General features: G+C 34.8%; 2 protein-coding genes and 1 long non-coding RNA gene across 3 annotated transcripts in view; 1 reads left to right on the top strand and 2 right to left on the bottom strand.

Annotated features, from left to right (window-relative positions):
- The window catches only part of LOC148944159 (uncharacterized), a 132,834-nt gene extending 125,577 nt beyond the window's left edge, over positions 1-7,257 (bottom strand). The window contains exon 1 of the long non-coding RNA XR_016142823.1: positions 7,155-7,257. This is a non-coding gene — a long non-coding RNA (uncharacterized LOC148944159). The remainder of the gene's footprint in view (positions 1-7,154) is intronic.
- On the top strand, positions 1,114-25,039 carry LOC148944158 (uncharacterized). Its single transcript, XM_089100038.1, is given in 5 exon segments — positions 1,114-1,704; positions 16,589-16,736; positions 18,253-18,767; positions 18,769-19,190; positions 24,919-25,039. Coding segments are annotated over 3 exon segments (861 nt in total). The 5' UTR covers positions 1,114-1,704; positions 16,589-16,736; positions 18,253-18,398; the 3' UTR covers positions 24,989-25,039.
- The window catches only part of LOC148944155 (uncharacterized), a 131,171-nt gene continuing 120,901 nt past the window's right edge, over positions 14,889-25,158 (bottom strand). Inside the window, exon 9 of the mRNA XM_089100036.1 lies at positions 14,889-15,008. Within this exon, the coding sequence (XP_088956162.1) occupies positions 14,964-15,008 (45 nt within the window). The 3' untranslated portion in view covers positions 14,889-14,963. The remainder of the gene's footprint in view (positions 15,009-25,158) is intronic.

Genomic DNA, 25,158 nt, shown 5'->3' with positions numbered 1-25,158 from the left:
CTAGACAATATGTTAACTAGGATCATTATATATATATTTTTTTTTAGTAAGAATTGTTTTCCGAACATGACTCCTTGTCAACAGTACCAACTCTAAATTTTTACTGGCAAATATATTCAAACCGTTTTCCTACCATTTCAAGGTTTTCAAAGGTAAAATTCTACTTTAGCTACTTTTGGCTATCTTGGAAAGGGTTGAGGTTACGAAAATGAAACTATTAGGGATGGGTAAACATTTACCAAATCATATTATTGAGTTACAAATAAAGTGAATATATTACTTGATGCCTTTTTTTATGCTCTTTATGAATATAATAATCATTTTGTTGGAAATGAATTTTAGCCCCCACCCCTATATATACCATTTCAGAGTATATATTTTCACATTAGGGGGGTGGGGAAAAAGTATAATCTTACCTCTCATTTACATCGGAAATAAAATTTACCCCCACCCCCCTAATGTGCAAATATATTCACTGAATTGGTATAAATAATAGTTGGGGTAAAATTCAGTTCCAATAAAAATGATTATTATGTTTGGAAAAAGCATTAAAAAAGGCATCAAGTGGTATTTTTACTTGATTTGTAAGTCAATAATATGATTTGGTAAATATTTACCAAAATATGTCCTGGGAAGGTATTTTGAAGTACCTACCTCCACTCCTCCCTCTTGATGGTCCTGAAATTTGCCTACATGACAGGTCAATATCCTACCTATTGAAATTTTGAAAAAAAAAAAAAAAAAATTTACCTTAATTTTCAGTCATAAGTTTCTTTTTCTCTGGCTTTAGTTCTGAAAATACAATTCCTGCTATTTCTGTAGAATTAAGCCATATCAATGTTTTTTTCAAAATTTTGGAAATGTGTTTGCATATCTTTAAAACCTTATAAATCAGGATTGAGCAAAGTTATGAAGCTGAAAACAATTTTGTTGTACTTCATTTTAAGCAGAAGAACTATTTTACAAGGTTTCACTTTTATGACACACAGATTTTTAAAGGTCAGGGCCCTCTAAAGAAGAAGGAGTGGTGGTAGGTACTTCAAAATACCTTCCAAGGACATACTTTAGTCTGTAGATCTATCCCTGAAAGTTTCATTTTCCTAACCAAACTGCTTTTCAAGATAGCCTAAAGTAGCTAAAGTAGAATTTTACCTTTTCAAATGCCATTGGCAAAAATAGTGCTGAATTTTGCAATTTGAAACTTTGCTGTCAACAATTCAGGTTATATCCCTCTCCCTACTATAAGATGGATATGAAAGTACTTGAGAATGTCCAAAGAAGAACAACTAAGCTGATCTCTGCATTGCAAGACAAATCCTACAAGGAACATCTCACCTCACTCAAACTCCTTACCTTAGTATACAATTGGAAAAGAGGCAATGTGTAAGTTGCTAGAAAATGACCTATTAAGTCATGTTTTTCCTTGTCCCTCTTGACTACCACAAGAGGACACACATCAAGTGAGAGGGAAAACAGTTCTTCTCAGTCTGTTTTGTCCCACTCTGGAACAGCCTATTCAAAGCCACCATCCAATCTAAAACTCTAGATGCCTTAAAGAATGGAGTTGATCAAGATTGAGCCAATGCTGAATGGAGGCTGAACTGGGATGTCAAATCACAACCTTGAAACACCACCAGCAAGATTTCTACAGGAGGCTTAACACCAGCTTATCTTGCTGGACATGCAATTGAAGCTAATTTTAAGGTATATTCCAATTCAGGATATATATTTACACATTCAATTTGGGGGTGGAGGAGGTTTGTTCAAGGTAAATTGGCAGTGGGCCATATAATTTAGCTAGGACGAAAGTGTAAATATCATATGATGATTTTTAATGTTGTTTCATAATTCATATAAAATACCTTTGGGACCCCTTTAAGGGTTCAAGATGGAATTTGCAACAGAAGCAATTATTGTATTATGAAAAAGCATCAAAGGACATTTTTACTTTCATCCTAGCTGAATTATAGTGCCACCTACAAATTTACCAGTATATCATGCACTTCTTTGTTCAGATGTTGGGTAAGTACTCATCCAGAGCCTTACTTTTCTCCTGGTAAAATATTTTGAAGCATCTAGTCCCACCTCCTTTCTCATTGATCTTTACTAACAATCGCACATTGATCTGTAACAATCTGGTGCTATAAAATTGAAACCTTTTATTACATGAATCACAAAAAAAAATGTTTTGAGCCTCAAACTTATGCTCATTCACAGTGGATTAAATTCTACTGATATGCTAATTATTCTATAAATCAAAATATAATTTTCGTTTCAATTGCTTGTCAAAACAATGACCATATTTTTCATGTCCACTGACAAATTATTGGTGAAAATATCAAACAAAAGAGCATGAAAAAAGGCTTCACTTTCATCCTAGTTAAATTGTATTGAATACTTATTTAGCCCTGGATTCATTCTTGAAAGTTTCATTCACTTAACTCGACTATTTTCCCAGTTAGCAAGAAGCCTCTAAATTAGAATTTACCATGAGGTGCTAATGCAGATTTGCTCCTCCTCAGAAGGAAAAACCATGAAATTCAAATAACAACTTTAAAAAATTTTTAAACTTGATTTATGTCATTTCTAAAAGCACATCACTTCACTTTACCCTAGCCTCTAGTATGTCAATACATACTGCAATGACATAGCTTTCATCCATTTTTCTTCACCTCACCCTCTATTTCAAATAGATTTAATGACAAAGTAGCAAAATCAAGAAATAAAAGAATATATAATAAGGGCTATATATTTTCTCATTAGTGGGGAGAGGGGTAAATTGAAGTTAAACATTTTTATGAATAGCATTAATAAGTATTTAAGATTCTTTAGAGTTTGACAAAGTTTTAAGAGAAAAATTTAAGTATAAAAGTAATAATTTTACTGTGCTAGATTTAATCAGGGATGGACTTGGCCCAGTTAAAGATAGGAATGGGGTTGCAATTAGCAATAAGGAAAAAATTGAACAGAGATGGGCCAAGCATTTTGAGAATTTGCTTAACCAAGATAGAGTTGCAGGAAAAAATATAGAGGAAAATGAAAAGGTTAAAAATAAGTTACTGAAGATTATGAATATGATTTTTGAAAAAGGGGAAGTACCTAACGATTTTAGGAAAACCTTAATAATGCCATTTTATAAGAAAGGTGATAAAAGTGAGTGTGGTAAATATCAAAGCATTAGTCTGGTCTCTGTAGGTAGTAAATTACTTAGTAATATGATACATTTTAGACTGAGAGATACTGTAGACAAAGTTTTAACAGAAGAGCAGTGCGGTTTTAGAAAAGGTAGAGGATGTGTTGACCAAATTTTCACTTTTAGGCTAATAATTGAGAAGTGCCTGAGTTTTCAAACACCTTTAGTCCTCAGTTTTATAGATTATGAGCAAGCATTCGATTCTGTTGATAGATGAGCTTTAGTAAAGGTTTTAACCTTGTATGGTATTCCAGACAAATACATTAAAGTGATTAGTGCTATGTACAAGAATAACACTGCTGCGGTTAAGGTAGGAAATGAGGTTAGTAGCTGGTTTTGTATTAAATCAGGAGTTAAGCAGGATTGTGTTCTATCCCCCTTTGTATGGATTATTTTGATAGACTTTGTTTTAAGGAGCACAGGAAAGGCAATGGGAGACCACAGACTCAAATGGGGAGGAAAAAATATCCTGGACTTGGATTATGCTGATGATTTAAGCATCCTAGATGAAAGTGTGAGCAAAATGAATGAAGTTTTAGTGGTTTTGCGAGTTCAGGGTGCTAGAATTGGTTTGAAAATTTATGTTAGGAAGACTAAGTCACTAAAGCTAGGTATAAGTGGAGATGAAAAGGTGACATTGGGTAATTAAAAGATTGATCAGGTGGGCAGCTTCACTTACCTTGGTAGTATTATTAGTAAAGATGATGGGAGCAGTGAAGATGTTAAATATAGAATAGCCAAGGCTCAGGGTGTTTTTTCACAGTTAAAAAAAAGTCTGGAAGAACAGGAAGATAAGTCTGCAAACCAAGATTAGAATATTAGAATCTACAGCGATGACAGAGATCAAACATTGCTTTGAAGCATGGACGCTCCAAAAAGCAGATGAAGATTTGCTAGGTATTTTCCAGAGGAACTGCCTACGGATTGTTCTGGGTACCCAGCTGACTGACTGCATTTCAAACAATAGACTATATAAAAAATGTGGTTCAATACCGCTCTCTAGGGCTATAATGAAAGAAAGGTTGAGATAGCTAGGGCATGTTATTTGGATGAAGGATGACAGATTGCTGAAGATTGTTCTTTTTGGCCAGCCATCTAGGGCTGAACGGAAAGCAGGTCGGCCCTGTCCGGGGTGAGAGGACATCATATAGAAAGACTTAAAGGAAATGGGAACTTAGTGGGCGGGTGTAAAAAAGGAGGGTTTCGATAGATTGGGGTGGAGGAGGAGCGTGCGTAGCTGTGTTTGCCTCAGGCAGCTTAGTGCTGTGGTGAGTTGTTAGTGGTAGTATTAGTAGTTATCAGAATTATATTGTGTTTGTTTCTAGGGAGGAGTAATTCTGCACTGGCTCCAAATTTAACAATGTTTTCAATTAGTTTTGCATGTACCCTTGGGCTATATCTGGGTCTATTGGGAGGGGCAGGGCAGGTTGCATAGCCAGGAAGGTTACCTTATTAATTGAAAAGGGCACAAAATAAGGAATCTAATGGTGCTCTATTTTTTACCATTGTTTTTTGTTTATATATGGTCAACCACCTCAAATTTAATGGTCTGGGTAGCCCAACTCTTTACACCCTCCCAGGAATTTTCCTCAAATATTTCCTTGCAATATTCTCCCATCCAAGGCCAACCTGCTTTCTCTCTTGTCCATTAGTGAGGGGGAGGCTTAAATAAAGCAACATGCATTTAGAAATGATATAAGTAAGTATTTTAGACTGTTTTGAAGTACTTTCCAGAATTTAATGGCATGTCCTTCTGACAAGTTGAAGGACTAAAATCATTTGGTACTATTATTATTTAATTAGTATCTTTCCCCACATTTGCTGACAAACCTGTCATTTGGCTTGATTTCTGAATTTCTAAAGGTCATGTTTAATATGTTATTATTATGGGACCAAAAGGCCATATCTCTTTGTCAAAACTAATGGAAGTCCTTAGCAGCCCATTCCATAGAATAGTCCTTATACCAATACGTTTAAGAGGCGTTCACAAGCGTGTCTAGCTAGAATCCTATGTCTAGATACATGTCTAGCCAGAATCCTATGTCTAGACAATGACCATTCAGAAGTAAAATTCAGTGCTTAGCAAGACACGCTAGACAAGGTGCTTGGCTAGACATTGAGTTCTAGCCGCTAGAACTCAATGTCTAGGATTTTCGATTACAGCCAATCAGAATGTGTCAAGATCCACTATTTTCATCATTTTTGTTTACATTTGTAAATTGAAATTTAATTTTTGTGTTCTCATTAATTGTTTCTTTCATTTTAGGCAAGTTTACAGCGCCAGAAATAATAATAAAGCCCACTAAGGTAATTGATTAGCTTATCTCATCGATTAGCATGTGACAGTAAAAAAAGGGATTATAATATTTGAAAGTTTTGCCTGCGTAAGTTTTGTTAATTGGCAAGAAATGATAATTTGAAACTAAATTTGTAGTTTAAGCTAAGCACCGAATTTTACATGTGAACGGTTGTTGCCTAGATATTGGATTCTGGCTAGACACGTGTCTAGACATGGGATTCCATCTAGACACGCTTGTGAACGCCGCTTTAACCATTTACATCATTGATACACTAGAAAAAAACTCAGTTTCTTTGCTGAAGATTCAAATGTAATAAGTACTGCTTACCACTAGTACAGTAGTACTAGTACAGTAGTACAGTAGTAGTACAGAAGTACTACTTCTTGAATTCAACATTAGCCTAATGTGTGTAGAGTCACCTACTTTGGATTTCACGATACCAGGATTAAATATTTTCTTAAGGGAGGCAATAGTCTAATGCATATCAACAGATTCTTGCAGCATCAGAAGAAAGATATATTAGCATCATTATTGAGGATGAAAGCTCACATAGTTTATTGTCAACTCTGCTAAGAAATTGTATGCATTCATCAACAGAAACATCACCAACTGATCCAAGAAAGTTATTGATAAACTATAGTCGGACAAAAATAAAGAATAGCCTGACAGTAGCCTGCCTGTTCAACTAAGGAGTAAATTTTTCTATTGGGAAATTCTAAAGAAAACCAACCAAACTTTAGTGGGTGTACCCAGCTGCCTCATCAACAACATATAAAAATAATTTATTTACCCAACTTACTTCCAAGAAAAAGATATTTCCCAACTTACTGGGAATGTACAACAGGGAATATTGTTTTACTGTACCATGGTAGGCAACATAAAAAAGTTATTGTCAGCTGCCTCCTAACTGTAATAAAAAAGTTTCCTATCTCTATGGTATTCCCAGTGTTTGAGTTTGGTATGACACTGGCCTCCCCACAACCCAAGGGAGATAAAAAACTCCTTAAAAGTGTTCAGTAACATGTCACCACAACACCATACAATCTGAGAACCTCTTACAATGAGAGACTTGCAGCATTAAGAATCCTGACCTTAACCTACTGTAAAGAAAATATGATATCATCACAGCAATTCAAGCACTTCAAACCATCTCCCCATCAACCCAAACCAAAGAATCTGGAGGAACTCCTCAAAAATTTTCCAACAAACTACTAACCACAGAGAACACTATCTTTTCTACCCCAACCATGTTGCTCTACTTTGAAACTACCTAAGAAATTAGATCTCAAACCGTTGAGTCATTCAAGTAAGGTGTCAATAAGGATAGGGAGCAGAAGGAGTGGCATATACACAGGAATGCCCCTAAGTCCTAAACCAAACTCTTTAGTCAACACTGACAAGGTGATTTAAGTCAAGGAGAAAAGAGCTGATGTAATCACTGCCTACAAAATTTTACAAAACCACATTAAACTCCTTCATTTAGACCCAAACCCAAGGACTTTCAGTTATTACCACAAAGAGAAACCATTATCTACATTAGAAGCCATTATTTACATTTGAATTTGACTGAAGGAACATTTTTAGTACGCCTGGTATTCCACTACATTAAACAAGAATTTTCAACACTTCGAACCTAGTTTAAACAATGTAATATTTGTTACCATTTTAGTTCAATTTTATCTAGAAAAAGCTAATGTGACTAGAATTCAGATAAAATCAGATGTATCTTAAGGCATTGGTGCTAATCCCAACGTTTTGTTTTTGCAATAAATAAACAAGCAACAGCAGTTTGTACATTACATACCAGAAAAATTGTCAGGAGCTCCTTTCTTGTTAAAATAAGGAAACTGACTGAATTAAATGTTCTTTTCTTATCTGGGTGTACTGGATATTGTGTCAACGTTTCCTATTGTTGAAATACAAAAACGGCTGAAATAAATGGCGCTCCTAGTCACAACTAAGCAGAGTTATTCCATTCTGAAGGAAATTTTGACAGGGGTTTTAGAATTGCACTGATGAATTATTGGTACATTTATGCAACTCAATTTATTTACAACTCAATTGAATGGATAATCAAATGGTTCTTATATGGTCAATTTAAACTCTTGAAGCTACTTAGCTAGAATCAAGGTGGATGCACCACTTTATGTATATTTTTATACTCTTTCTAAATAAATAACCAACTGCTTCCACTCCCCCTCCCTTCCCAAGAGGCAAATATATATCCTAAATTACTTATTGTAATTTCAATAGTGTAAGTCTTTCTTGGTGCTTGTTTTGCATTTGTCATTAAGTTGGTACAAAGGAATAAGTCATGCTATTGAAATTACATTAAGCATATAATATTTAGCTCATCTATTTGCTCAAGTGGGGGGGGGGGGATTAGTCTTTTCTGAATGTAAAACATTCTAATTTGCCTATTAGTGTTTTAGGTAGTTAAGGATGGGTTGTGCACAGGAATGTTGTCCCATTACAGAATGTTTCACTCCTTTGTTTTCTGTTGTTTTTTTTTGGAACTTTAGTTTGTTCATGTAATTTTATTTAGCTAGGAATGAATTAGGTAGGAAAAAACATATTGTTTTGATTTCCCAACCAGCATTGTTTCCAAGTAGAATAATCATTTGATGACTTTAATTATCTAAGCACTGGATCAGGAGAGTGGAATATTCAGCCACTTTCTAAGTCAGAAAGACTGCCTAAAACAGGAGTTACTAGCAAATCTAGATCATATTTAGATTTAGATTCTGATTCAGGTGACCGTGCCTGTCTCGAAGCCCCCCCCTCCCCTAAACAAACGTCATGGATTATATATCAATTTCTACCTCCACCCTCCCATAGTCTCTCCCTTAGAGCTAATTCTGTATGCTGAAACACAAGGACCATTAAACTAGAATAACATTTTTTTAAAAAAAATAAAGGGCACTGGAACTTTTGATTTCCAATTGACTGAGCCCCCTCCAAAACCTGTTCGACCACCTTTTCCGCATGAAGTGCCCCTGGGAAAAAACAAATGAACAAATATTAATACATTGATCCCTTATCGGTCTTTACTTTAGATAATGTAATACAATTGCCCCTGACTTAAACAGGATAATAGAAATTTTAATTTCCCTTCTAATGAAAATCCTGGAATTATCCAAGGGTAAAATAAGGGCAATTTTCCGCGCGGGGGGGGGGGGGGATATTCCGTGTGGGTATTATATGGGGGGGGGGTAAACATTGGCTCCCTCGGAAAAGACAGCATGAATACAAGATTTCTTTGAAATGTAAAGTTTAAAATGAAAATGGGAATATTGATTCTGCTTTGGCCCTCCAAATTGTCAAAAATCTAGATCATGTAGTGTTTTTGATGAGGCAACTTTAATATTTGAAGAAAATGGCTTCTCACATTATTTTAGGAAGGCAATTGAAATATAAAAAAAAAATCCATGAACTTTGCTTTAAATAGAGATGCTGGATATATTCCTATAAACCCAATTTACAATAACTTAGATTTAAAGGATTCAGATAACATTTTTCTTCAGTTTAAATTAAAATCACCTGACCAGACTTTTGATGAGAATTTGGTCAGTAGACAAGCTAAGTCAATCACTAAGCAGAGAATTCTTGCCCAATCTAATTGATGAATAGTCTTTCATTTATTCTGGCTTGGTTTTTTGGTTTGATTCAGTCTTTCTTCAGCTCAGTTAGATTTAATTCGAAAGATTAGTTTTCGTTCATTTTTTTGAACACTGTAAGACAGCTGGGTGGAAGTCCCTGGTGATATATCTGCCTTTATCATTTTCGCTTTCTTTTCGTCTGCTGGTTGACATTACCCTCAATTTCTAAGCTATTTAGTTTTATAATTTTTTTCTTGTTTGTCATATGTCAATCCTAATTGTAGCTCTTTCTGTCTTCAACAGTTCACAGGACTGATGTAATTTTATATGAGTTAATATTCCACCATGTTGAAATTATAATTAACTGCAGTATTACCTGTAAGTGAGACAGACTGTCTTTTAAACCAGGGAACACAGCTATACACAAAACAACATCATATTCAACCTTTTTCTGTCAGCCTCTTCGCACTTTTGTGCTCTGAAAATTGCAAGACTGCGTAAAATGTCAGTAAAATACCGGTAAAATACGTAAATTCCGGGAAGTACACAAATTACATAAAATAACAATTTTACGGGGCTCCGTAAAATCACGGTAAAATACCGAATTTTACCGTGACCAATTTTACCAGTTACAACACTAGAAGGATGACAGATTGCTGAAGATTGTCGTCTTCGGCCAGCAGGTGACGAGGATAGGCGGGGTATAAAGCTGTTCTGGCTTAATATAAACCCCATTAAAATCTTGAAAAGTAAATAAGTTGTCTTTTGTTAACAGATTAGTTTTGATCGAAAATCTGTTAAATATATTTTGCTAAGTCGATTTCCAAAATTTTGCAAGGGTATAATAATAGTAAAGAACGACCCTAGTCCATAGTAACTGAAATATTAAAATAACTCATCATATGCATGATGACACAGCATACTTATCTTTTGACAAGATTTAATATTTCTGTAAAGTTTGGTAAAGTTTCCGACTACTAAAGGTAATACTAAAATCGACGTAATTTGCACAAATTTGTCAGAATATTATAATGAACCTCAAGACCTACCTCCCCTTGGTAGTAGCTACCACTACATGAAAAAGTGGGCTCCGCAGTCTTCGTATAAAGTGAAATATGTCATTGAGAAAGTTTCCTACCGACCTCTTTCGGACAGGGGACTCTTAGAATTTAGGAATTGGATTAGATCCGAGTCCTGGGAAAAGGTAGCAATTTTAGGGTCATCTGATGAAAAAGTTAAATTTTTGCAAGATAAATTAAGAAACAAATATGAAGAATGCTTTCCTGAGAAAACATTCAAGTGGTGCAACACAGATCGTCCTTACATAACCCAAGAAATTGAAGATTTGATTCAGTATAAAATTAAACTGAGAAAATAATGGAAAATAGGAAATGCTAATATGCTCCAAAACAAAGTACGTAAAATGACAAGAAAAGCTGCGGCTGAGTATTACCACAAAAAAAATTTATATTTGATTATTGAATCAAAGCCTAGCATGTGGTATAAGGAAATAAAACGAATTTGTAAAAATCCCCTAGTCGTGTAGATTTTAGTTCAGATTCTAATGATGAAACAGTTGCTAACCAGTTAAATGGTCATTTGGCCAGAATAATCCAGTCTTTGCCGCCTCTTGATGTAAATAAAACGAACCAAGAGTATCAGAAAATTCCACATGATTGCGTACCTTTACCTACTATTTCTGAGGATCAAGTTTTTGTAAAATAAAGAAACTTAAACGAATTGTTATAACTCCCATAGATATTCTAATTGAACTTATAAAAGTATTTCCTGTCAAATTGACTAAGCCACTAACACAAATTATAATTGCATTTCAACTTCTTCAGTTTACCCACAGATATGAAAAACGGGATATATTACTACAGTCCTTAAAAACAATACTGAACTTAATTTCGATGGTGTGAGCAAAATGTACGAAAGTTTTGTAGCAAATTGGCTAAAAGCTGAAGTTGAACCCCTCCTTGATCCTCACCAGTATGGTAACAGAAGGAATACATCAACACCCCAATACCTAGTCAGTCTTTTACATTTATTTTTAAGCTGATCGGTGAGCCTGGTAAATGGCTAAACTTAATAATAATTTATTTTAAAAAGGGTTTCGATTTGATTGATCATAACATTTTAATTTCTAAGCTTTTAACTGATTTTAGAGTGAATCCTGCTGTTGTGAAATTTATTCAGTTTTTTAATAAATAGGTTCCAAATTTTAAAATATAAGAAGCCTTTCTCTGAACCTGAGCCAGTTTTTGTGATGTACCTCAAGGTACCATTCTGGGTCCTATTATTTTTCTAGTTACGATCAATGATATTGCTAATGATTATGAAGACCGATGGAAGTATGTTGATAGCCTTACCCTTGAAGAAATTTTTGAAGCAAATGAATGTAACAAAGCTCAAATTTTAATGGATAACGTGAAGACTAAGGCTTCCAGTGCAAATATACCAGGAAATGACAGTAAATCTTCTATTTTAACTATTTCATTTTTAAATTCTCCCGAACCAAATTTTCTACCAACTTTCTGATTTTTTTAAAGTCAGAAAGATTAAAATCTTGGGATTTATTATTACCAATGATTTAAAATAGGAAGCAAACACATCTAGTATAGTAAAAAGGGGCAATGCTGGGCTGCAGATGCTCAAGCTTGTGTCGAAACACGGTGCCCCTCCAGATCACCTCCTCCGAACATTTACATCTTTTATTCGCCCAATTCTAGAATACGCAGCTCCTGTATGGCATTTTCGGCTGACGGCTGAGCAAAGCGCCAGACTCAAAAGAATTCAGAAAAGAACTCTAATGATAGTATTAAAGCAGGCAGAAATGTTGTATGAAGAGCTGCTGAAAAAGTTTAAATTGCAAACTCGGAAAAAAGAATGAGAGCAACTCTGCATGGATTTCGGAAGAAAATCTCTGATCCACCCAATCCAAAAAACCCTTTTCCCCCACAATCCATAACAAAACGACTCCTGCGCAGGGTTGCATTGCCTGTTGAGAAACTTCAGCCTGTATGCTTTGCCCATCAGCGGCTAGCAAAAAGTTTTATGCCTAGTTTTGTAAAAATGTACAACGAAAATCAGGGGGATTGATTAGTGTTTTTTATGTATTTGTTTTTTAGTATGACTATACCAAAGAAATTTGGCAGTGCCATGAAAATTTTGGTGAAAATAAAAGTTTATCTATCTCTATCTATCTAAAAGATAAAATAACACAAACATCTTTTGAAAAGATGTTTTACTAAAGAACGAGCTCTAGCCCATAGTAACTTAAATATTAAAATAAACCATCGTATGCAAGATGATGCAATACACTTATCTTCTGACAAGATAATTGTGTTTGCAGCGGTAGGTACAGCCCAGTGAAAGATATTTTTTCAAAAGTTATCCAGTGCAATCCTGCACTAGTTCCAAGACCATTACTTTTCCCGAGGTCAAAATAATTTCGATGATTTAAAGAATAAGGAAATTGCTACTTGGAATGCTATTACGGTAAAAAGCAACTACGGTATCCACGTCTTGACTGACGATTTCACACGCTTCAGATTGGACTTATTAGGAGTTTCAAGAACTCATATCCCAGAGGTAGGAAACATGAAATTAAGTGATTTTGAATTTATTTACTCGAGTAGGAAGTATGGGGTGCTTAGGCAGGGAGTAATTAAATGTAGCGACCATTTAATGGTTAGAAAAATAAATTCTAAATGCGAAATTTGTTAATGCCATGAAATACCATACATTATACGTTGGTGTGCAGAAATCAACTCTACGGTAAGTCAACAAATTGTAAGGGGAATAAAAGGAAGAGAACTTTCTAGCATTTCAAAAATAATAATGTTTAAGCTCAACTACTTGGACTTATCCTGATTTACCCTAGCAGGAATTCTTGGCTGCAAATTTGATGTCGAAATTTCTTGACAAAAATTCAGATTTTTTCAAAAATGGGTTCAAAATAAAAACTTATAATACCATAAATATATTATGGGGAAAGTTTAAGCTCAACTACTTGGACTTATCCTGATTTATCCTAGCAGGAATTCTTGGCTGCAAATTTGATGTCGAAATTTCTTGACAAAAATTCAGATTTTTTCAAAAATGGGTTCAAAATAAAAACTTAGAATACCATAAATATATTATGGGGAAAGTACTCTTATGAAAGAGCAAGTGCAAAATTAATGATAGTTTAAACTAGATGTCAAACGCAAAATGAGCACAAATCATCGTAAATAAAATCGGTGCTACCACCCCCTTAAGTCTCTCAAAAGTCAAGAGCACCATTTCTACCTACTGAACGTTAATTACACTGCCAAGTTGAAACCTTCATTTATCCAAATGATTTTTCAATTTGCAAGGAATAGATTTAAACGAAAGAAGCCACTGAAAAAGTTATTAGAATACTATATTAGTAAAACTAGATTAATTTGTTGCCATAAATATACTGCTGGTTCGAGGCTGAGGAGTATAGCTAAGAACACAGGGACTTAGCACAGAAGGAAGATTTCTTGACCTCAAGCAGCCGTGGCAATTCCCGAAAATATAGTGGGGGGGGGGGGCAAGGATTTTTTTCATTGTTCAAATAGATATACAAAAAGGAGAATTAAACAAAAGGGCTATTTATCAAAAACTAGTGGGAGGGGCATTGTTTTCGAATGAAAATACAAAAAAAATATTTTTTTTAATCTAGGCATAAACTAGAATATTTTAAGATTTTCCTTGCTCCCTTTCCCCAATTAGTCCCCTTAACCTCAAGTCAACAGGAAAACACAGCTCCTGACTAATCACTCAACAACAAAATTCTTCTAGGCATACTTCCAGTATAGGAAACAATACTTTGGAACAATTATCATGACTCGTGGTAGAATGAAGTCAGCATGGAACAAAGGGTTGCAAACCCTGTGCATGACGAAACAGATCAAAATCCACAGCTCTTTTAAGTTCATACCCAGTCTATAGAATAAAATATGCTGGAGATGCAAGCTTTATTCAATTTGTAATTGTCATCAAAATAGGGCTTTGAGGGTATTCCCAAAATGTCCAGAATTGCTTTTAAGGGATTTATTCATTATTGTCACAAGCTATTTTCTATTTTTACATTTTCTCTGTATTAATTACTAAAAAAAGTGAGGTATAAACAAAATTTATCTCCCCATCCGACTATTTCCTTTAACCATTGAAAAACCACGCTTCGAATATGTATCCCTCTTTAAGGGGAATTTATATATATCCCTGTTTATTACCGTTGGTAATACATCCATCATTATCAAAACTATGAGGAGAGTCAAAATTGAAGAAGGCTTTCGACATGAATTCCCTCGACGCACGAAAAAAAAATATCGCTAGGAAAGGGTCTCAAGAACCTGAAGGTTCCAAATTGGTTGGGATCTCTATCAGATTAGATAGTCCCTATTCGGACAATAAGATGTTCAATACAGTCAAGCTGATATAACAAGGCAAAGAGGAGGAATAGGAAAAGGGTTTATGCACTCCTCAGTACCTTAGCTTCGAATATTAACTGAAACTCTAACCTCACACTTAAACCATATTAAACCACTTTGAATTTACTATCGCTTAGTAATTAACTTAGGGCCCACTTCGGCGTCTTTATTATCACAAACTGTACCACTGTCCAAAATGCAGAAAAAAACACCTATGTGTAATCACCTATGCGAAATGCGTTACAACCTTGGGTGAAGTGAGTTAACATCCAAGATTCAACTATTTATCCTATAGAAAAATTTTGTAGAAAAATGATTTAAAAAATGATGGAATCGATTACTTAAGGTTTTATTCCAGATACAGGAAAATGACACATTGGAACATCGTATATAAGGCAGCGGAAAAAAGTGCTTGAAAACGGTGTTCTTAGAGTCCCAATCGAGTTGATACATCCTTCGAGAACTTATTAAGCTAAAAAAAATTAAAGAGTTAATTGAAATGACATTTACTAAATTTAAATACATTTTGTGCTATTAAATCCTATATCAAAATTATCAGGTAGTGATTTTCAATATTCTTACAACAATGTGGGGACAATGTATTATTATTTTCTTTCTTTTTTTTTTTTTTTTTTAAACCAGGGCACTTCGTATCGAAGGATTTGTCATAGAAACTTCAAAAAGGGTTCATTCGATTGAAAATTGAAAGGGCTAATGTCCTTTTTAATAGTCGAAAGTGATTGGAGGACAACTAACACTCCTCCCAAGCCCACCATTCCCCCAAACATATCCAATCAAATTTTGAGAGAGCCATTTTGTTCAACGCAGTTGAGAGGCCCGAAAATTATGTCTCTGAGGATGACAACCCCGCACAGCCTTCAGGACAAGGGTTATAACTTATGCACTGGGGCCATTTAAGGTTTATATAGAAAGGATGATTGTCTAAACTTCGAAGAGGCTCATAGGCCTGGTAATCAGATAGTTATAGTGCCCTTTTTAAGATTCAGAGTGTGAATACCCCCCCCCCCCCTCACACACACCTCGTGTTTTCCCGAAATGCAATTTAAAGAAATTTTGAGATGGCCATTTGTTGCCGTAGACAATTCAAAAAAGGCTCATTCGATTGGAAATTGAAGGGCCTAGTGCCCCTTATAATAGTCAAAAGTGATTGGAGGTGAACTGATCCCCCTCACACGCCCACCATTTCCCCAAACACATCCAATCAAAATTTAGAGATAGCCATTTTGTTCAGCATAGTTTAAAGGTCCGATAATTATGTCATTGAGGATGACAACTCCCCCTCCCCCGCTACTCTCGGAGTAAGGGTTGTAAGCTATGCCCTGGGGGCACATATGGTTTTTTTTTACAGAAAGGGTGGTCATATAAACTTCGGAGGGGCTCACTGGATTGGCAATCAAAACTTTTAGTACCCTTTTTAAGACTCAAGTGATCGAAGGGTGGATATCCCACCACTGCTCCTATTTTCCCAAAATACATCCAATAGAATTTTTGAGATGGTCATTTGTTGTCGTCGAAACTTCAAAAAACGCTTATTCGATTGGAAATCGAAAGGGCCTTTTTAAAAGTCAAAATTGACTGGTGGGCAAAAAAGCCTCCCCCCCCCCCATGCCCATTAATTCCCAAAACAAATCTAATAAACAATTTGAGCCATTTTGTTCAGCGTAGTTAAAGGTATGGAAATTATGTCTTTGAGGATGACACACCCCTCTTCAGAGCCCACAGCGCAAGTGTTATAAGTTATACCCCAAGGGCATATAATGTTTTTATAGAAAGGGTTGTCGTATAAACTCCGAAGGGGGCTTATTTGATTGGAAATCAGATTATTAGTTCTAGTTTTTTAAGAGTCAAAGGGATCGGGGGCAGCAGCCATTACCCCCCCCCCCTCCGACCTTATATTTTTAACAAACGCATCCGATAAAAATTTTGAAATAGCCATTTGTTCAAAAATAGTCCAAAGATCATATAATAAGGCTTTTGGGGTGACAGCCAATAATGCCGGTGTAGCAATTATCATGAATGTTCCATTTTTAGTTTTGGTGAATCGTTTTGGTGAAAAGTTTTGGTTACCATCTCATCAGTTAAAGAATTCCAGAATGACACAATTCTATTGGAGAAGAAGTGGTTTGCTGTACATATGTGTGCTCTCTTCTGCAACAATTTCAGTGCTGCTTAGTTGGAGGTAAGAAGAAGGGTTGTTGCTGGTGTATAATTTCTTAGTCATAATCATGTCTCCCCTTCATCTTCTATAAACTAGTAAAGTTTACAAGTTTTTGTAATCTTGCTGGGTAATCCAGACCTTTGCACCGTTCTATACATCTTGGAAGTAAAAATCACTTTTTACTTCCAGTTTTTTTTATCACAAATTATTTGATAAGATTCTATTGTGACGAAATTTTTTCTTTACCTTTTCATTTTATTATTTGAAAGAACACTAAAAGAAAGAGGGTTAATTTGACAGCTGGATAGTAAGTTTAAATTTAGTTTTTCTTTCGCTATGCTATTTTTTTAGTATCTGAATATATAAAGGATTTAAGTTCGAGGGAAGGAGAATTATACTGTTATGAAAAAGGTACATTTTACATGGCCGTTATAAAATCAAAACGTGGCACATATGCAGGGAGGATGATTTTTGAGTGTCTGTACTTCTTCTGTAAACTATTCTAAAGCGTAGGAAATTGCATAAAGACAAGTCTACATTTGTCATAATCTATGGAAGCAATAAAGTTTCCTGTAATTTTGAGCAGCAACTACCACAGTGTTAGTAATCTGATGTCCACTATTTCAGATGGGTATCACTGTCAAGTCGGGTATCACAGTTGTACACTGTTTTACAATATACACTGTTGTCAAACTTTATGTCTCTTTTAACTATGTTTTTAGAAGTTGAAGATGCTTTACCAAGTGACATTAAGAAGCAGGTTGACATTTCAGACCCTTTTTAAATAAATAAATAAAAGCAATGGTTAAATGACGGCCATTTAACGGTTTAAAACGGTTAAATGATGGCCACCTCATGTGAAAGTGAGTTAGTAGTTAAACAATTCAATTAAAGAGCTCGAAGAAATGGAAAATCTTTTTCAGGTGGAGGTGTCCGCAAGAAATGTTCAAGGGGAATTTGTTGCAAATATAGAATTGTCCAGGGGTAATCTCCCAGGGGGATTTTACACGGGAGAAACTCTCAATACAGAAATGTTTTCATGGGGGTAGGGAATTTTTTATGGAGAAGATGAAGGAGGGGGATTTCCCGACATTATTTGAAAAACGAACAGAAATTCAATTAAAATTTGTCCCAATTACCTAAAAGCAGAATCCTGAAAGACACAATTTAACCAAAATCAGAAGCTTTTTTAAAGGTACTAAAAAACTTAAATAATTTAAAACCTTAGTTATATAGTTCTAATTCTAATACTATTCATGATTTTTTGGATTCTGCTCTAAGCAGCCATGTTTCTGAGTTACCAAAAAAACTTTTGCCAGTTGCCAAAAAAGCGCTTAAACATGGGCAAAAAATCATAAATCATAGCAAGAATCCATCTTTATGATTATGTTTCTTTGGAGAAAGAAGTAAACCCATAGGCCCTCTTCTTATGTATGAGGCTGCATCATGAATATTTTCATTTCACCTAAATCATAATGCCTTCCAACGCTGACTTATTCTTATCATCCATCTTATCATTGCTATTTTCTATTTTTAGTTGTACTGGATGAATGAACAGCATTGTCAAAAAAACAAATAAACTCAGTTCTTGTAGTCACATCAGCATTGGATGAAACTACAAGCATATAACCTGAAAAGAGCCACAAAGAAAACCTAAATTGATAAAAGCAACATTACGATTAAATGATGGCCACTTCATGTGAAAGTGAGTTAGTTGTTAAATATTCAATTAAACAACTTGGAGAAATGGAAAACTTTGGACAGTTCCGGGTTATTGGACGTCTTGTAAAATTGTCTCTTATAATGGGATCTGCCCCACTTTTCGGAAAATGGGTCTGTATCACGTTTGAGGATGACACGGATAAAATTATTATGAACCTATGGAATGAGTATTTAACAAGATTGATAGAAGAAAACGCCCGGTCTTTGCAATTGGGTCGAATATATGAGGTTTGCTGTGCAGACATTACCGAGAGAGACCCTCGTAGATTTCATGACCAATACAGCACTTTTTTTTGGCAAGGTTTAGTTAAAAAAGAACTAAGGGCAAACTGATTTTACTACTATAGAAGAAAAAGAAGAAATACTCTAGATACCGAAGTTTGAATTCAACTTTGTGAAAATCGAAGATATCCTATTTTCACGCAAAAAAGGTCACGTTGTTGATGTACAAGGTGTAGTTCTTCATCAGGAAACGTTCGGCGTAGAACAAGAATATCCAAGAATAATCCTCGATGTGAAAGATGATTCTAATAAAAATATAAAAGTCAAAATTTGGGGATGGTGGGGGATGGCTATTGAATATAAGGATTTGAGGGGGAAAACTATAGCGTTGAGAAATTCAGAAGTAGATTACTTTGACGGGGAAATGGAACTGCTGCTAAAGCCAGCAGACGGAAGTCTAGTAATTGAGCCATCGCAGTTACTGCGAAAACTACAGGAGCAGGCAGATACGTGGAAGAAACTTGGAGAACAGTAAGTATAACTTAAAAATACTTTTGAGTATGAAATAGATATATCTCTTAAAACAGAGACATATCAAAGTGATAGATGTAAAAAAGATGTATTTAAAAAAAAATGTATCAACTCTTAAAAAAGGGGTTAATTATCGATTACCAAGCAAACGAGAAATTTGATTTTGTTCCTTTTTTAAGCATAAACAGTTTATGCCTACTATACATTTTGACAGGTGGTGACTATGACCATGATTCTGTTGTTTTTTTCTAGAATTTTTTCCTCAAATGAAATTAAAAAGTAGTATTAAACTTCACGAGGTAATTCTAATTATTTTATCTTCTGATTGTCACTAAAGAAATTTGATCTGCAAACAGTATTGTAATTTGTATTACATACAAATGAGAATTTTGTACTCTGAGCGCTGCGATGAAAGAAAAATTTGTTTTTCTTATATCTTTTTTTTATTAATGCTGTATTGTGATGTTTTACTGTGAAATTGCCAGAAAATTGCCTACGGATTGTTTTGGGCACCCGGCTGACTGACCGTATTCAAACAGTAGGTTGTACGAAAAGTGTGGTTCAATCCCGCTTTCTAGGGCTGTAATGAGAGAAAGGTTGAGATGGCTAGGACATGTTTTGAGGATGAAGGACGTAGTGTTGTAAAATGACCGTAAAATAGAAACTCGGTAAGTAAAATAGGAAAAATACAGTGAAATTTGTAAAATAAGGTAAAATTGGTAAAATTAAGTAAAATAAGGTATTCCCTAGGAAACACAGGGTAAGATTTGTGTTTTAGAGTGGCCCTGTAGTTACAAGACCAGCTGAGCATTTCTTTTGAAACATCTTTTACAGCTTTTCATGAAACTGTTTAATGATTCTGATTTTTCTGGGGTTAAAAAAGGTAATACCCCTTCATCTAGAGTTTCATCAATCTAATTAACTGTCTAGTTTATCCCTTTGGTAATCTTGTGCCTAGGGTAATACCTCAGCAATTGGACAGTGGCTGAATTTCGGACATCCATTTTGTAAAAAAAATATATAATAAAATAAAAAGAAATATATGAATTTACCATTATTTGGGAGTACAATCATATTAGTAATTTTTTCTATATTTAAACATAAGAAATGTTACCCTAATAGCCTTGCATATTTAAATGGCCGTATTCAGCCACATTCCTCATATCATATGCACGTTACTTTTCATTTATTTATAAAAGTGCCGAATACAATTATAAAAAGAGGTTTGTTACACTTAGATGACTTTGAATAACTAAGCACTGGATCATGAGAGTGGAATATTCAGTCACTTTCTCAGTTATTAAGACTGCCTTCAGCAGGATTTACTTGCAAATCTAGCTCATCTCCTTCAGACTTTGATTCTGATTCAGGTGACCGTACCTGTTTCGAACCCTCCCCTCCCCCCAAACAAACGTCCTGGATTATATATCAACTATCTACCTCCACCCTCCCATAGTTTCTCCCTTAGAGCTAATTCTGTATGCTGAAACACAAAGGCCGTTAAACTAGAATAAGAATTTTTTTTAGACGCTGTAGTCAGTAACAACTCATTCGGTGGTAATTCGTTGAAAAGCGGGATAAATCTTAGAAAAGGGCACTGGAACTTTCGATTTCCAATTGACTGAGCCCTCTCCAAAACCTGTTCGACCACCTTTTCCACATGAAGTGCCCCTGGTAAAAAATAAAATGAACAAATATTAATACATTGATCCCTTATCGGTCTTTACTATAGATAATGTAATACAATTGCCCCTGACTTAAACAGGAGAATAGAAATTTTAATTTCCCTTCTAATGAAAATTTTAAAATTATCCAAGGGTAAAATAAGCGTAATTTTCCGCGCGGGGAGGGGGGATATTCCGTTTGGGTATTATCTGGGGGGGGGGGGTAAACATCGGCTCCCTGGGAAAAGACGGCATGAATACAAGGTTTCACTGAGATGTAAAATTTAAAATGAAAATGAGAATATTGATTCTGCTTTGGCCCTCCAAAATGTCGAAAATCTAGATCATGTAGTATTTTTGACGAGGCAACTTTAATACTTGAAGCAAATGGCTTCCCATATTATTTTAGGAAGGCAATTGAAATTAAAAAAAACAAAATCCATGAACCTTGCTTTAAATAGAGATACTGGAGATATTCCTACAAACCCAACTTACAATAACTTAAAATTAAAGGATTCAAATAAAATTTTTCTTCAGTTTAATTTAAGATCATCTGACGACACTTTTAATGAGAATTAGGTCAGCAGACAACCTAAGTCAATTACTGAGCAAAGAATTCTTGCCCAATCTAATTGGTGAATAGTCTTTCATTTATTCTGGCTTGGTTTTTTGGTTTGATTCAGTCTTTCTTCAACTCAGTTAGATTTAAATCGAAAGACTAGTTTTCCTTCTTTTTTTTGAATACTGTATGACAGCTGGGCAGGAGTCCCTGGCGATATATCTGCCTTTATCATGTTTGCTTCTTTTTCGTCCACTGGCTGACATTACCCTCATTTCCTAAGCTATTTAGTTTTATCATTTTTTTTTCTTGTTTGTCCTATGTCAATCCTGCTTGTAGACCTTTCTGTCTTCAACAGCTCACAGGACTGATGTAATTTTATGTAAATTAATATTTCACCATTTTAAAATTATAATTAACTGCACTATTACCTGTAAGTGAGACAGACAGTCTTTTAAACCGGGGAACACAGATATACACAAAACAAGATCATATTCAATCTTTTTTCTGTCAGCCTCTTCGCACTTTTGTGCTCTGAAAATTGCAAGACTGCGTAAAATATCAGTAAAATACCGGTAAAATACATAAATTCCGGAAAGTACACAAATTACGTAAAATACCAATTTTACGGGGCTCTGTAAAATCACGGTAAAATACCGAATTTTACCGTGACCAATTTGACCAGTTATAACACTAGAGGGATGACAGATTGCCGAAGATTGTCGTCTTCGGCTTCGGCAAGGCGGGATATAAAGCTGTTCTGGCTTAATATAAACCCCATTAAAATCTTGAAAAGTAAACAAAGTTGTCTTTTGTTAACAGATTAGTTTTGATCGAAAATCTGTTAAATATATTTTGCTAAGTCGATTTCCAAAATTTTGCAAGGGTATAATAATAGTAAAGAACGACCCTAGTCCATAGTAACTCAAATATTAAAATAGCTCATCATATGCATAATGATGCAACTTACTTATCTTTCGACAAGATTTAATATTTCTGTAAAGTTTAGTAAAGTTTCCTACTACTAAAGGTAATACTAAACTCGACGTAATTTGCACAAATTTGTCAGAATATTATAATGAACCTCAAGACCTACCTCCCCTTGGTAGTAGCTACCACTACATGATAAAGTGGGCTCCGCTGCTTTCGTATAAAGTAAAATATGTCGTTGAGAAAGTTTCCTACCGAGCTCTATCGGACAGGGGTCTTTTAGAATTTAGAAATTGGATTACACCCTAGGCCTGGGATGGGGTAGCAATTTTAGGGTCCTCCGATGTAAAAGTTAAATTTTTGCAAGATAAATTAAGAAACAAATATGAAGAATGCTTTCCTGAGAAAACTTTCAAGCGGTGCAACACAGATCGTCCTTACATAACCCAAGGAATTGAAGATGCTAATATGCTCCACAACAAAGTACGTAAAATGACAAGAAAAGCTGCGGCTGAGTATTACCACAAAAAAAATTATAATTGATTATTGAATCAAAGCCTAGCATGTGGAATAAGGAGATAAAACGAATTTGTCGAAAATCCCCTAGTCGTGTAGATTTTTGTTCAGATTCTAATGATGAAACAGTTGCTAATCCGTTAAATGGTCATTTGGCCAGAATAATCCAGTCTTTGCCGTATCTTGATGTGAATAAAACGAACCAAGAGTATCAGAAAATTCCACATGATGGCGTACCTTTACCTACTATTTCTGAGGATCAAGTTTTTAGTAAAATAAAGAAACTTAAACTAATTATTCTAACTCCCATAGATATTCTAATTGAACTTATAAAAGAATTTCCTGACAAATTGACTAAGCTACTAACACAAATTTTAATTGCATTTCAACTTCTTCAGTTTACCAACAGATATGAAAAACGGGATATGTTACTATAATCCTTAAAAACGATACTGAACTTAATTTCGATGGTGTGAGCAAAATGTACGAAAGTTTTGTAGCAAATTGGCTAAAAGCTGAAGTTGAACCCCTCCTTGATCCTCATCAGTACGGTAACAGAAAGAATACATCAACACCCCAATACCTAGTCAGTCTTTTACATTTTATTTTTAAGCAGGTTGACGAGCCTGGTAAATGGCTAAACTTAATTACAATTGATTTTAAAAAGGGATTCGATTTGATTGATCATAACATTTTAATTTCTAAGCTTTTAATTGATTTTAGAGTGAATGTTGCTGTTGTGAAATTCATTCAGTTTTTTAATAAATAGGTTCCAAATTTAAAAATATAAGAAGTTTTTCTCTGAACCCGAGCCAGTTTTTGTGATGTACCTCAAGGTACCATTCTGGGTCCTATTCTTTTTTTAGTACGATCAATGATATTGCTAATGATTGTGAAGACCGCTGGAAATATGTTGATAGCCTTACTCTTGGAGAAATTTATGAAGCAAATGAATGTAACAAAGCTCAAATTTTATTTGATAAAGTGAAGACTAAAGCTTTCAGTTCAAATATAACAGGAAATGACAGTAAATCTTCTATTTTAACTATTTCATTTTTAAATTCTTCCGAACCAAACTTTCTACCAACTATCTCTGATTTTTTTAATGTCAGAAAGATTAAAATCTTGGGAGTTATTGTTACCAATGATTTAAAATGGGAAGCAAACACATCTAGTCTAGTAAAAGGGGCAGTGCTGGGCTGCAGATGCTCAAGCTTATGTAGAAACACGGCGCCCCTCCAGAACACCTCCTCCGAATATTTACATCTTTTATTCACCCAATTCTGGAATATGCAGCTCCTGTATGGCATTTTCGATACAGCATCGCTGTGCCCATCTTTACGCTGTGCCCATCAGCGACTAGCAAAAAGTTTTATACCTAGTTTTGTAAAAATGTACAACGAAAATCAGGGGGATTGATTAGTGTTTTTTATGTATTTGTTTTTAGTATGACTATACCAAAGAAATTTGGCAGTGCCATGAAAATTTTGGTGAAAATAAAAGTTTATCTATCTCTATCTATCTAAAAGATAAAATAACACAAACATCTTTTGAAAAATTGTTTTAGTAAAGAATGAAATCTAGCCCATAGTAACTTAAATATTATAATAAATCATCATATGCATGATGATGCAGCACACTTATCTTTTGACAAGATAACTGTGGTTGCAGCGGTAGGTACAACCCAGTGAAAGATATTTTTTCCAAAGTTATCCAGTGCAATCCTGCACTAGTTCGGAGACCATTACTTTTCCCGAGGTCAAAATAATTTCGATGATTTAAAGAATAAGGAAATTGCTACTTGGAATGCTACTACGGTAAAAAGCAACTACGGTATCCACGTCTTGACTGACGATTTCACACGCTTCAAATTGGACTTATTAGGAGTTTCAAGAACTCATATCCTAGAGGTAGGAAACATGAAATTAAGTGATTTTGAATTTATTTACTCGAGCAGGAAGTATGGGATGCTTAGGTAGGGAGTATATCATAAGTAAAACCCTTTCTTATTACTTAATTTAATAACTTTCGTCCGTTATTATCTTTCTTTTTATTCCAGATCCATGCAAGGACAAACAATGAAGACGTTAACTATATCACCGACGGAAATTACACAATTAAACATTTAATTAAATGTAGCGACCATTTAATGGTTAGAAAAATAAATTCTAAATGCGAAATTTGTTAATGCCATGAAATACCATACATTATACGTCTGTGTGCAGAAATCAACTCTACGGTAAGTCAACAAATTGTGAGGGGAATAAAAGGAAGAGAACTTTCTAGCACTTCAAAAATA

Source organism: Artemia sp. Qi Xiang Cuo, chromosome 14, assembly GCF_049724085.1.
Source record: "Artemia sp. Qi Xiang Cuo chromosome 14, ASM4972408v1, whole genome shotgun sequence".
NCBI lineage: Eukaryota > Metazoa > Arthropoda > Branchiopoda > Anostraca > Artemiidae > Artemia > Artemia sp. Qi Xiang Cuo.
The sequence above is the reverse complement of the archived record's forward strand: the minus strand, read 5'-3'. Positions and strand labels throughout refer to the sequence as shown.